Here is a 15,562-nt window from a genome sequence, read left to right on the forward strand (position 1 = left end):
CTCGTCTACTAGCATGTGCATGGTCTTCTTGGTGCAACTGAACCGACAACACACTGATGCATAATGTCCGTGCTGATCTTCTAGTGTGCACTGTTGGTCATGTGCATCAACTATCAACCACATGCTCAGCCCCAGTTGGACTTGCTTCTTGTCTTCGCTTTGGTGAGTGTGTTGAATGGGTTGGATCGCATGCGTGCGCACAATGACATGCATGTTGTTGAATCCCTTGCATGCGATCAACAAAACTGTTCACCATGTCTACTCCGTGCTAGCTGCTGGGATGGATCTATAACTTGTATGGGCACAGTTTCATCCGTGAGTGCATGTTGCGCCCCCTATTGTTCCTGTTCCTGCTGCAACTCATTCGCTTGTCTGTGTAGCTCATGTTCTTCCTTGAGTTGCTGCTTCAGCACATGAAACTCCTTCTTTGTTCCATTCTCTGTCTTCGCGTGATCTTCATGTCGCGTCGTCACCTCATAGCCTGAGTCTCCAAAGTTGCTTTCATCACCAGTGGATTTTCTTGAGCTTGCAACTTTGTTCCACCTCTGTGTTGTCAACAACCTTCCTCTTACATCTGTTGCATCAGGTATGTTGTTGTTCATGATGTTTCTCACTGTGATGTTGTTGCCATCATATCTTGATGTCCTTGTCTACGAACAACATGATGTTTTCGTGGGTAGGCAAGTCCATAGACACTTGATCGACTGCATCCCCGAGTGTGCTCTGAATGATGTCTTCGACTCCGCTCTCTGGGAAACCATTGTACCTATACTGTTGAGAGACAGATGAACACCTGCGATACCTAGAGACATGGAAACACCCATTGCAAGCAATATGTCAATCGAAAACCAAAATGAACTTGAGAATTGACTTGCAACATACCTGTGTGACTGATCATGAAGGTTGCGCAATTTCTTCCGGTGGGTTGGCAGACTGACTGCCAAGACTGCGCAAGGCCCAGTCTGGGTTACTGGGAGGCTGATAGACTGCTGGAACTGTGCAAGGCCCAGTCTGGGTTACTGGGAGGCTGATAGACTGCTGGAACTGTGCAATGCACAGTCCATTCTGGCTGCTGACTACTGGAATTGCGCAATGCACAATCTCATCTGGCAATGGCTGCAGGCTTAGTGACTGCATTGCGCAATTTTCTGGGCCAACAATCACTATCCCTCAGAAATGCGCAAAATAGTCCTGGAGGATAGTGCCTGGGCATAAATGCGCATTTCTGGAGAGGAAGACAAAGCCTTCCTTCCCCAGATTGTGCAATGCTGTCTCAGTGAAGGTAGAGTTCGGGTCAAGGTTGGCCAGACTTGCCGACGGGCCACTGAAAGAAAATATGATAGTGAATGCATGGCGACACTAAGTGAAAGCAGAAGTGATTAACGGTGCACGTAAACATTGAATGAAAGATTCAGTAAATAGATCAACATGCATGTGCGTGAAGCTAGTCACCAAATCAACGACCGTTCATACAAAACAGTTTCATGCATGCAACAGTGAGATAACAATGAAAGCTGAAACGATTCTAGTATAAGCTAGTATGTATCAAAATGATAGCAAGCGCTCACTGAAATCAAGCAGACAACATTCATACGAAGCGAAACACAAAAAGCGCCAAAAATGCGATACAAGACATGGAAAGCGAGCTTACCCCAAAACAGCTGAGCTAAATGTGCCGACAACTCCTAGATGTGATGTGGGATGTCAAAGCTGCAAGGTTGATGCAACAAATGAGCTCTGTAGCATTCGGTTGATGAGTTTTGATAATATCGAGGTTGTGACGTGCATGCCACAAATCTAGGGAAAGTGACACTTGGTGGGAGGTTTCTGAAATGATCCTTGCATGTAACCTCCAAATGCCAAAATTAGATCCCTAAAACAAAGGATGCCTTTGCATGCTGCCTTGGGAGAAGCAGCCCATGCATGCTAGTTTGTCTTGCTCAGTCCCGGAGGGAACCGATCAACTCAGTTGCACATGCAAGAGACTGCTCAACTGCTGGGAGAAAATGTGCATTTCTGACTGGGAGATGATCTGGCTACTTAGAAGATTTGTGCAATTCTGGGCAGAGTAGTTGACTGCTGCCCAGATTTACGCAAATTTTGGGTTGAGCAACCTACCTAGGAAGGAATGTGCAATTTTCTGGGTGAAGCTTGCTCAGCAGAATTGCGCAATTCTAGGGCCCAGCAGGCTGCCAATCAGGATTGCACAATTTCTGGAGGGAAGGCTAGTTGCCCTCCAAATTTGCGCAAATTCTTGAAGGAATTGCTCAGCCTGGTACTGGACCAAGTCCGGATGAACAACCTGTGAAGGGGATAAATCAAGTTTTGATCGACAGGCTGTCTTTTTGCAAGAAAATCATTGGAGCTTGTGTACTTGACGAAGCAAGACATGCTATTGTGAAGGTTGGTGGGGAGGCTCCAAAACGAAGCTAAGGCAAAATTTTGGAGGGTGGTTGTAGCCGCTACAACACTTGGCGACACACTGGTAGAACTCTAACTCTCTGAATGGACCTTGTTCGTGAAAAACAAGTCTAACACCTCTGGAAGTATTGTTCAGTTCTCAGTTCGTCTTGGTTTCACACTTTGGATGAGAACAAATTAAGTAACCCCATTTCCATAATGAGATCATGGAAGTTGGGTTAATTAAAAGTAACACCTCCCATTCTATTGAGGTTACTCCAAGGGGGTGGGAGGGAGTGTTACACCTATACTCACTTTACCCAGGAAATAATTTCTATGGATTTTGTGAGTTGTTTTCCAACAACTAGGAGGGGGCATGGATATCTATATCTGGTAGTTGAGAACTTCAGTGAGATGTATATTCTTATGCCTCATAAAAATACCTTCAAATGACAAGAAGAAAAGAATAATTTCTTTGAACATGTTTGAGTAGAGGAAAAAATTCTAGATGTGGGCAACATGACCTTTCGTACTGTGGGTTGAAATGCCAACTTCTAGTTAAGGAAAAATGGTACCCTAAGGAGAAGGTAGAGGATTTTTTGCTTCACCTCATTTAATAATTTTTTTTCACCTTACTTAGTGAATTTGCTTTTGAAATAAAGTACATTAAAGGCAAGGAAAACAAAATAGCAGCGACACTTAACAAAAAGCTGCAAATAGCTCATGTGGCAACTATTAGTACATGTGAAATTGCCATTAAAGAAAAGATTAAAAAAACAATGCAACAAATAGCTCATATGGAAACTATTAGTATATGTGAAATTTCCATTAAAAAAGATTAAAAAGACAATGTAACAGGATAAGCATTACCAACAAATATTAAAAAGAGAATAACTCTCAAGATGCCATAAATTAAAATCTGAGCACAATTTAAAAGATAGGTTGAGAGTAAATCTAATCTATGTCCATGAGAATCTCAACCATGTCTATGAAACTCTCAAATATGTCCATGAAACTCAACTTTCCCTCGAGACTATGAAAATAAAATGATAAATAACTCTCACACTAATTAATTTCCTTATAACATTGAAAACAAAAAAATACAGCTCAAAATAATCATTTCATTTATTTTTTTTTTTATTTTACTTAATTAATTAATTTTTTATTATATATATATATATATATATATATTTTTTTTTTTCCCCAAAAATTTGAATGAGCAATATCTCTTACATTCAAAGTCTATTTAGTTTTATTCCAATTAAATTAAAAACTCCTTGTGAACTCTTTGTTGTACAAACAATTTAAACAAAATTTAAACCACTAGAATGCAGAAATTCTTTTAAATAAATACATACTTAAAACAAACATATATATACTCATACTATTTTAAAGTATTTATGCTCTATTTTCATATTATGTATATGATATAATAAAAAAAAAACAAAACATAAATATCTTTCAATAAAATAATGAAATGATAATAAAAAATATACATATTTATAAAATATTTTAAAAATGATTTTATTACATGCTAATGTTAATACCTGTTTGTTGAAGATTAAAATTATATTAAATTAAAATGACAATTAAAATGAAAAAAAAAAAACTGAAAACTATGAATAACTGACATATTCTACATCCTTTAGTTTCATACATACAAATAGATCAAGGTAGAAATCAAAAGTGCTTCACACTTATATCATATATATTTAATTAAAAGTACCAATAAAATATTTGTATAGTTACTTATATTTAAAACTTGCTGTTTTAGAAGAAATAGATTATGTTTGAATTCAAAATGGGAGAGAGTAAGTATTTATTTTACTTTTAAATGTCATGATTATTCTAATATATATTTAATTAAAAGTACCAATAAAATATTTGTATAATTACTTATATTTAAAACTGGCAGTTTTAGAAGAAATAGATTATGTTTGAATTCAAGATGGGAGAGAGTAAGTATTTATTTTACTTTTAAATGTCATGATTATTTTTAATTTTGGTTTTTGATATTTTTTTCAACATAAATTTTAAATTCATTTTGAATTAACTATTATTAATATTGATCTGTTTTTTTAAATGTGTATTTCATATTACTAGTTTATTGTTATTTTAAAAGAATAGATTATTATTGATTTATTTTCTAATTTGTATTTTATGTTAATATATATTAATTTAATTTTTTTAGAGCATAAATTATTTATTGATTTATTTTCCAATGTACATGTTATAGTATATGTATTTTTTTAAGAGTATAGGTTATTTTTTTTTAAATGTAAAGATGAATAATTTTTCCATAAAAAGTATTTTATTTATATGCAAGTTTTATTTTTTAAAATTTTGGTTTGAAAATATTACCTTTTTGAAATGGATATTTTTCAATCTAGAATTATCTTTTATATAGATGGAAGTCATTTCACATGCAAATTATATGATAATTCTTGGATCCATCACTACTTTTGTTGCTTTTTCCTTTGTTTTAGAATGTCTTTTTGTAATAATATTTAAACAAAGAAGAAAAGCTAAAGTCATGAATGACAAGGGATATTTTAAGTAACAAATATCTTGTGGAAGAATGACAATAATGCTAGAGGAAAACACAATCAAATATATGTAATAAAAATGTGCAACTAAGCCCCAAGGGTTAGCTCAGTTAGTCGAGTTCCCGATGCTAAGTACCTCACTAGTTGGGAGGTCACAGGGTCAAATCTCCTCGATGCCCTTGGGGTTAGGCCTTGCTTGTTTGGTCAGCAGGTAGATCCCTTTAGGTTGATCTACTTTGATTTTTCCCGTGGATATAGCGGCCACCCAGTGCCCTTGAACCACCCTTAAAAAAATGTGCAACTAATGATATTATGAGGTAAATTGATTGAGTGAAAAATAAAATCATGTCAATTGGGTCTAGCCTAGGCGATTGAAAGAAGTGTCATCTTACCTACCCAAGTTCAATTCCCACAAATGCCATGTTAAGGCCTCCATGAGTGTATTGTTGACAATGCTTCAAACTTCTATAAAATATGTTTTTTCTTGGGTACCATCCTTGCAACGTGGAGAAGTATACAATATATATAACACTAAAAAAATTGCAAAAAACAAAAATGAAGAAACTAAAAGTGGATATAACCTTCAAATATATTGTGTGAGCAATTTCGTTCACGATCTGCATGCAAAGATGTAGAATGTTGCATACAACTTATGACAAGTCCCCCATTAGATAAATTGATGAAATGTCTGTTGTCCATCTACCATCCAACTTGGTATGTGTTGGTTGAGGGTGTGGTGGGGCGGCGAGGGGAGGGGCGGGTAACGGGCAAGGCTGTTAAAAAATCGGAAAGGCAAAAATATTTTCTTATACTTGATAATTACTTGTAATGTTTTTAACTTCTTATCAAGTTTTCTTTATATCTTCTTTATTTAGTTCATCAAACAATTACCAAAGTGAAATCATATAAAACAATGGACACCAGATATAGGCACTATGCCAGGGCAAAACCCCCCATTGAGGGGAAAACCCAATCAAAATTATCTTCCTTTCAATAGTATTCTTTAAGACTCGTCACCCTAGACAAAGACCAAACCTTCCCTACACACCAAGTCAAACTCCCAGATCTTCGACCTCTCTTCCAGCAACTTCAACTATGTAGCAGCTTCCGGCATTAGCAAAACTTGGAAGACTTTGATCTGCCAAACTAGGGCACAAAACAAAGAGAGAGAGACACCAAAATTTCGTTTTTTTCCTTCTCCTTAGACTCCACCCAACTCGCACTTCCTTCACCTTCTTCTACTTCACACTTCTTTCGACTTCAAGAGATATCGAACTTTCTTGTGAGAGTGTGCTCCAAATGAATTCGACTTATTTCTATTTATAGGCTTCAAGGGAGGTCGAATTAATGTCCTTAGGCCGACTTGATGTGGAAGATACATAAATTACATTTGACTCAATACTTAACCTTTTACATGTTTCAAAAGCCCAAGAAGGGTCTCTTTAAAGTACAATGAACCTATTGACTTAGAATAAATCCTAGAAGTCCTCAACGGGGACTTTGACCTAAAACATGGTGACCCAAGCACAAAACCCATGCTTTAATAAGTCACAATAATAATAACGTTTTTTTTTTTTTTTTTTGACAAGTACATTACAAGATGACTCAAATGCATTAAATGAAGACTGGAACTAATTCCATTTTCCAACAAGGGCATGTGTTTATCACAACCCTTCTCATGACGTAATATAACAATTTTCACTTATCGAATTTCAAGTTTGAACAACATTACCAAGTGCTACTCTATAATATTTCCATTGGCTCAACAAACAAGATTGATTGAAGGACCACATAACTTTTCTATTGCATAAATGTTTGACAAAGATAAAATCTAAGTTACAAATATAATATGACTTTGAATATAAACAAAATGAAATATCAAATTTCATATAGCACTATTTAACAAGAAGCAAAAGGGATCACTAAATGCCCCTTTCTTCTTATGTAATAAACAAAATGAAACTAAGTACTATTTAGTTTTCCTATTGATATCTGACTTTGAAAATAAACACAATGAAATACAAAATGAAACTAAATACTATTTAGTTTTCCCATTGATATCTGACTCTGAAAATAAACACAATGAAACTAACATTTTTTTTTGACTCGAGGAATTGACAACTTGGGTGGTCTTGTACTTGCATGACATGGAGTCGATTTCCCCCGTTATCACTATAACCACTAGTTACCCCATGCTTGCCCCTAACATGAACATGGGTTAATCGAGGGATCAAACTAAGGACCTCATAATATTTTACATAACACATTTACATGCTTTGCTAAGTGAGCTACCCTAGGGGCTAAAACTAAAATTCTAAAGAACATTATTCAACAAATATAAATAAAAAGGGACACCAAATGTCATCCTTTTCCATCAACTCAACAAACAAAACTAAATTAAAATAAGCACCATTCAATCTTTAAACCATTCACAATTCAATTTTTTTTGCCATCAAGTTTTAATAACAAGCAACAAATAATTAAGAGAGAACATCAATGGATTGTTAATACACTAGTGAGAAACATAAACCTAATTCTTATTATAAAATGATAACTTATGATTTAGAACTTAATTTGGGAATCCCTTTCAACCATGCATGAACCATTTGATGACTACTTTACGGTTCTAGCTAAACCCCTTTTAAATAAATTACTCTTTATCAATAAAATTTATCCTAGTGTTTCCAAATTTGTTATAGACAAAAATAACACCCATCCAAACAAACTTGTTTCAAATGAAGGTAGTTGGTTCATATAAAAGTGACATTAACAAATCCATACTTATACCATGAAATGGTTGAAAATCATTTCTCATTTCTTTCTAGATTAATATAATTAACCAATTTTGCACTACAATTTATTCTATTTATTGCAAGGTTGGGCTCCACTAATGTTTGACTTTTGTTATTGCTTTCACTTTTTACAAAGACATTAACCCAAAACATAGTAAAGTTTTTATTTGTTGTGGAATTTCACTTGTTCATTGTTGCAAAGTTATCAATTTTCATAGAAATAAACATATCTAAATTTTAAAGTTCATTTGTATTTATATATTAGAAAAAAACAAATTGAACTTTCTAGATTTAAATTTGAATTTTCATTCATTTTCATGTTTTAGTGAAAAAATATAAATATACAATTTTTCTCTTATTTTACAAGTTAAACTTACCATTTAGGTTGTGGACTATAGACTAATGTGTCCCTCCAAGTGATATTATAGACACGCAAATGTGTCCACATGCTTCATTGTATTTAAAATAGATATTCAAAGTACTGGAACTATTGTGGATGAAATTTTGATTTCCTAAAATCACTCTTATATCTTTTTACTTATAGAGCTTCCAATTAATGTCCTTTCATCAACTATGCCTAGAATATGTTAAAACACATGATAGGGATAAAGAGAAAAAAAAAGTACTTAAGCAATCCTACACACAATAAAAAGAAAAATATAACTATACAATTTCCCTTCAACGCAATATAAAATGGATTTATATGTGAAATAAAAATAAGAAAACCAATAGTTAACATAGGCACTCACAAAAGAAGAAGAAGAAGCAATACCAAAGGCCAAAATAGGCTAAGGAAATACTTGACCCCTAAAAATGGCTTCTCAAGTTTGCAGCACAAATGTTAGAATGCCACTTCTTGCATCCACTTTAATTTCTATCCGTTTGTAACATGCCTATCACTAGTATCTTCTTGTCTAAACTAGGGTAAATTAGGGATTTGGATCTTGTGTTGTTGGAACCATAACTTAGTTAACTTTTAAATATTGGAGTTGTGCATGGATATTATTAAAGTAAGAAGGTTGTGATTTACCATGACTATGATAAAACTTAAATCTCAATTATTACAATTAAATTTTAATATATGTCAACAATTTTCTTTCAAGAGTTAAAAACAAAACCACCAACATGCAGAGAAACACATAAGAAAAATATATGCATAATCTCCAACATAAATTTTTTCATTGTTGAAATCAATTTAAAGACATGAAAAGCCAAAGCATTAACAATTTTTTTTTTTTTTATTGTTACAAAACTAAATAGAAACAAAAAAGGGTAAAGTTAAGAAAGCTAAAATGCAAAGCCAAATTGATGATTGCACTAGTTATCCTTATCTAGTTTACTATCGTATTCTTCAAATGGTGTTGTCTTAAACTTACAAATGTCTCGATAATTGCATTATATAGATAAATATAACAAATGTGTTCTTCCTCATTCAATAGTATTCCAATGCCAAGACAATAATGACCTCCCTCCTCTTCCCCATTCTATCCCAATTGTAAAACAAAACAACAAATTGCGAGAGTTGCAAAACCTTAGGTCATTTGGCATAATTAAACAGAAAGGGTTAAAAATGTTTTATTTAAATTATTTCACAACTTGTAGAGGATGCAAAGAGACAAATCACCTCACATCATTAGATATATAGGCTTAGAAACCATGTTTTCATAATTCTTAATAGCCAACAATGTTCCTTTGTTGTTTTCATGATTCTTAATAGTAAAAATGTTGATTCACTCAACTCACATGAATATAGAGACATGAGATGAAATTTCATAAAAGCAAGAGTTTATAGCAAGATAGAGTGAAACATATTGAGTTCCAAAGGCGGATGAGTGTAAGATTTCCAAATCTCAACGAATGCAAAATCTCACAATGAAGGGCGTAGAGATATTAAAACATGAACAACCTTGTTGACATATGTACAAACATTAAAACCCAAACATACTTTGATGATAATTGGACTATAACAACATGAAGCTAATTTAAAATGAGAGGCAAACAAAAATACTTCCCACTTTTGGACCCTCTTTGTGCGGTATACATTAGTTTATGTTGATTTTACTAAGAATGCATGATCCATATATGTGGGAAGCATCCCTTAGGTTTCCTCACATTAAAAAAAAAAATAAAAAAAAAAATTACAAACTTTTAAAAGTGTGATCAAATTATATAAATAACTATTATAAAACTATTTAAAAGTGTGATCAAATTATACAATTTACAATATTCTTAAAAAAATAATAAAACACATTACTTACAAAGAATAAAATACTTGAAACATATACAAGACTAAGTCATGTATCTATTCATATTTTTTAATAGGTATTACGTTCTATATTTCATATGAAGAATATCTATACATTATCAATATTGTCAATATTCTTCATATCACTTGCAAAGACTAAATGTGGGTGGGTAAGATTCTGTTCCTTCTTTCCAATCATCAAGAACAATCCTAATTAACACATATAATTTTCTTTTATATATATAATTTTATTTTGAATAATAGTTAGAATATTTTATTATTCATACATTTCATAACTTATCAATAAGATATAAAATATAATTCATATAATTTTTTTTTTTTTTTTTTTTTAATTTATCTAGTTTAATCAAAATATTTTTATAGTTGATAATGTGAATTTTATTATTACTTTATTTTCTATTTATAAATTATATTTAACAAAAAAACAATTTAATTAAATATATTCTAAAAAAATAAATATTTGAATGAGAAATAAAATAAAAATAATATTACAACTTAATATTATCATAAAATTTAATTAAAAATATAAAATAAAAATAAAATTATAATTTAAAATGCTGATAAAGCATTTTAGATCAAAACTTGGAAGGAATCACCATGACAATAATTAATACATAGTTTGATAGATAGATAACTAAACAGATAAACAAATTATAAACACATTTATATTTTATATTTCATGGTGAAAAAATGTGAACGAGGGCCAACAATAACATTCCTGGTAAACCTAAGGGGAAAAAACCCAATATGAGCATATGAGACATTTTATCTACCGTCCCATTCAGGTAAAATCCCTTAGACATTCTATAAATTTAACACCATTAATCAAATTAACAAGGTTGATAGGATCCTCCTACACCACCCATTAGGATAGAAAGGAACAGAGGAGCAAGGCACCACAAACATGAAACTCGGATTAAAATTAAAATAAAACCAGAAACCACCTAATACTGCATTCTATAATTTGAAGGTGATAAGAGCGAGAATGATGGCCAAAATAAGTACAACAATTGCCTGTACCACAAGAAAAACCTGGCGTTAGGAAGCATTTCATTACAAATAGCAAAAAGGTACAAGATGACATGAAAGAATGAATGCCACAAATTCTTTACCAAACATGCTTGATGCCCTCTCTTGCTGTCAATCGAAAAAGTCCTCCTGCTCATAAATCTAAACAGTTAAAAACCGAGAGTAAATATACTAGCATACTAACTGAAAAATGTCCAATTAGATAGATTGGGCACCTTCTTGCCAACAAACCAGAGGCTTTGCATGTTCTTTGTATATCATCGATGCAATTTAATGTCTCCCTGGCATTGGGATCATCTTTTGGAACCTGTGAATACAACATAGGTCTTTGATTTAGAAAAATAAATTGTTCCTTTTAAGATGAAACTATAGAGAAATGTAATCACATTAACATTGTAGAGAAATGGCATTCCAGAAAGGGGTTCTTATAGAAGAAACTGATCTGTGACTCCCGAAACTTTCTTCAAAGGTGACAAGAACTGCTTGTCAAAACAATACTCCCAAAACCAAAACAGAATCTAGGAACATCTCCATACTCTGTATCAATCACTTCTAAATTGAACTAGTTAAAACGAGAACATCGCAAACCAGGTGCATAAGTTTTCTAGAGGCTGTATCATGAATTAACTACTAAATATATGTTAATTTTTTCAATGTTTTTTTCTTCCGTCGCAGATTTCCACACCAAAAACACAGTAGATCCAATAAAATTTGCATTATAGGGGTAGTATCAATGTAGAAGTACATGAACATTAAAGGATCAAGCTAAATTTTTTGCAGATATCGTGCGACCATCCATTGGACATAAATTATAATGATTAATCATACAAAGCATTTGGATTTAAAACATGGATCAAAATTTGACTTTTCAAGTTAGGTGGGATATTTTAAAGGTCAAAATTTATCTTTAAGTTTATAAATTTTAGTGAATTTGATTAGTCTTTAATATGCAAACTATAAATTGTTTAGTGATATTTTTGTAAAAATATTCAAATTCTTAATGATTTTATATATAGCCTATATAATTTTTTGGGGAATCTTAAGGTAAAATAATTTTATGCTATATAGTTTGGGTGAACAATTTTTAGAAAAAATGAAAATTTGTAATCTTTTGTTAAAAAAAACATGAAAAATTAGCCCACCAACGAATAACACTAAATGCAATAGCATGAAGGTTGAAGCTACTCATAAATTCATATCTTCTGCATCAAGCCTATATGAAAATGTTTGAGCCTCACTTTCTTCTCTCCCATCATCATCAATGCTTTGTAATCGCAGCTCAATGTCATCTAATGGTACATTAACCAATCCTGTATGGATAGATGGCTCATCATCATCATCATCATCATCATCATTGTGAAGCATCCTCAGGATCTGCATCCCACTGTGCTGCAGGTCCTTGTAAATACTCTGGTGTCTTCCTTGTAAGAAGGCAAAGACTGCTGTGCACATAAACTAGTTTCTCTTTTCTTTTTGAGGTAAGCTTATTCCTCTTAATAGAGTGGATAAAACTAAATGTAGACCAATTCCTTTTTGCAGTTGAAGAACTAGCAACCTAAGATAGTAAATGCATAGCAAGAGTGTGTATTTCTAGTGCATTATCCCCATACATACCCCACCATCCACTGGGACTTCTTTGTGCCATATCCAAGAAATCTTCCTTTGTAGCTTTAGAGAAAGTGGGGCTACTGAGCAAATTAAAACCAAGAAACCGTTCTCAAAATATGGTTGCTTGCTCTGGTGTATACATCTTCTCTATGGCATCAATAAAGCCTTGTTTCACTTCAGGGTCATCTATTGGTGAAACTCTGTTTTCCCTCTCCACATCACTTTCGATTAGGTGCATAAGCGTCCATATGAAGAGGTGTGTTTAACCTCCATCTCTTTTCTATCAAATTTTGGAGTTTATTAAATAACCCCAAAGAGGGCTCCCTTTGATGAATGATGGACTTGATCTTTCCAATCATGGTATCAATTGACTCATACATTTCCCCAAGGCAAGGGGAATCTGAATCTGCATACTTGATTAGCTCCACTATTGGAGCGATGAAAGAGACAATGTATTTCACATCAACCCACCAATCATCATTCAACACCAATTGCCTTACCTTCTTTCCCCAATTTATTTTGAATTCCCTCCATGTAGACCACTCAGAACTTATAAAAATGGCCTTTAGGGCATGTTGCACCTCTAGCATATGATCAAGAAGGATATAGTAGGAAACATACCTTGTGTTATCACTCAGGTTGTCCCTTTTGACTCCTAAAGGGATACGGCCGAGGTAACCACAAACCAACTTTGCACTGCAGGTCTTAGCCTACCTGCAGTCAGAGAGGGCTCTTTCTTTATGATTTAGCTTTGTTGAAAAGGGTGATTTTAGGCTAGATATGATGCACAGGGGGTTTGATTGAGTTTTGGTGGGAAAACTGACATTTTTAGGTAGAGAGGCAGAGTATAATCTGAATGTTTCAAACCATTGGGCGTGGAGTCGAGGAGGGAAACTGCTGGTGTCTTTCCTTAATAATAGTGAGGGGAAAACGGAGCAAGATAACTGAAGCAGAAGCAACTTTCAGGTTCAAAGGATGGAATGAATGCTAAAGAAAGAGAGGCAGTTAAGAATCTCTTCAACAAATTAGCAGAGAAAATAACAGGGCGCTACCTAGGGGCAGTTAAGAATCCCTAGATAATTGGCCAGCACAGGTGAATTGGGGTAAACATGAGCCGGGAGGAATTCAATGTTCATAACCAATTCTTTTAGAGGAAAACATAAAGAAACAGCAGAAATTGAGCATAGAGAGTGTTTAAACTAATTCTAGGCTATTCCTTTTTTCTGCTATTTAGATAATGGCACACACATAAACAGAGATAAGAGGCACTTATTGCTTCAGACCGCAGCGCAGGAATTCCATCTTCAACTCTTCAGAACATTCATCAGCAACAGACAGTTCGCTCTCCAAGCTTTAAGCAATCTTTGATTACAGAAAAGTTCAGGTATACACAGCGAGTCTCTAATGAAAAATCTCAATTGACCAACCCTTAAAACTATACAGAGGGTGGTATATATAGGGCAAAAACTCTCTGCAGAGTTCCTTTATTACATCTTGACCTAATTAGGTCATAAAAAATGACTACTTGACCTAATCCTATCTAGAAATAAATGCAAAAAATATCTCGGGCCGTGCTCAGGGCCGATGTGTCAAAACTGAATACATGATGCTGTCCTTGGTGGCTTGCTGCAGTGTTTTCTGCAATAAATGAGTATGGGTTTCTGCTTCCTTGCTGTCCTGGTGCTTTGAATGCCTTAATGGTGATTTGAAGGCAAGGATGGGCTGATACTTATTGATTTGACTTTCTGGGGGCTTCATCAATGTTCAGGTGCCTCGAGCCCCTAAAAAATCGTGACTGATTCTCTCTAGCGTCCTTTCTTCCACTGATACTCTCTGACAAAATCTGGACTGCTGATCTGCTGTGCTACTGGTCTAATCACCAGTAAATGGCTGCTGTTCGACCTCTGTATCATCTGGAATTGTCTTCTGATCATTCTGGTATGCTCTGTGAGGAAAACATATCATTTTTGCGCCTTTTCGGGCTTCCTGGGGCGCATGGTGAGAAGATTCCCTAAAGATTTCCTGAAGATTCTCCATTTTGGCCCAAAAAATCCTGCGATGAGCGATTAGGTGCAAATCGCTCATCAAAAACTGCCTCAGAATTCGATTCCGAGGCTCCGAAGTGCGACTTTTGCGCCTTTGCGCCCAAAAAAGCGCTGATGATGTCAGCATGACGTCATCATTGTACGGCGGGTGACGTCAGCAGGGCGACGTGGCGGGATGACGTCAGCATGACGTCATCACGTACGAACGATGACGTGGTAGGTACGGTGGCGGGGATATGTGGCAGTGACGTGGCAGGAGGCCACGCAGGCAGGTGACTCATCGGGTGACTGGACAGGGTAGTGACGTGGGCATGTGACTGCGCAGGGGGTGACGTGGGGTATGTGACTGCGCAGGGGGTGACGTGGGGTATGACGTCACTGGGCAGGGCGGTAAGCGGTATGTGGCGCACCGCTTTTCGGGGATGGCGGTTTCGGAGGGAGGGGCTCCGCCACAGCCCAGCGCCTGACGCGTGGCGGGAGTACGGCGGCAAAACCGCCGAACTCCCGGACGTTAAAGGCCGGGCGTGTCGGGAATGGAGATGCCCGCCCACCGTCGATTTGCGGGGTTGTGGATCGGACGACTGGCAGCGGATGCGAAGGGACGATGGGTTAAGGGGTGGGAATATTTGTAGGAATATTCCCTTTTAAATATGCGCGGCGGATGGGTAAAACTTAGGGAAACGGGTTTAAGCGGGTTTTTACAGGCGCGGGTTAATATTTATGCACAAAACTTTGGTTTAGGGGCGGAATATGGGTTTTTTGGGGGTTTTTAGGGTTAAGGGGGAGGTTACTAGCTGACCAGATGTCAAACTAGTTCCTTAATGACGCGGATGGGCTAAAAACAATCCCAGATGGACTGTGATTTCCCGGACTTGG

At 35.1% G+C, this 15,562-nt stretch overlaps 1 protein-coding gene across 5 annotated transcripts in view; it reads right to left on the reverse strand.

Moving 5' to 3' along the window:
* The window catches only part of LOC149220796 (squalene synthase 1-like), a 378,056-nt gene that overhangs the window by 30,913 nt on the left and 331,581 nt on the right, over positions 1-15,562 (reverse strand). The window contains exons 11-13 of one of the 5 annotated variants that reach the window (XM_089384906.1): positions 11,249-11,340; positions 11,117-11,162; positions 10,648-11,018 (exon numbers count right to left, since the gene is read on the reverse strand). The exons of the other annotated variants lie outside the window; for them this stretch is intronic. Of the exons in view, the coding sequence (XP_089241032.1) occupies positions 10,962-11,018; positions 11,117-11,162; positions 11,249-11,340 (195 nt within the window). The 3' untranslated portion in view covers positions 10,648-10,961. Of the gene's footprint in view, positions 1-10,647; positions 11,019-11,116; positions 11,163-11,248; positions 11,341-15,562 lie in introns of those variants that run through there. 5 annotated transcript variants of the gene reach the window in all.

The sequence above is a fragment of the Pinus tabuliformis genome, chromosome Q (genome assembly GCF_031772625.1).
Source record: "Pinus tabuliformis cultivar Carrire ecotype Pingquan chromosome Q, CPIR1, whole genome shotgun sequence".
Classification (NCBI taxonomy): Eukaryota; Viridiplantae; Streptophyta; class Pinopsida; order Pinales; family Pinaceae; genus Pinus; species Pinus tabuliformis.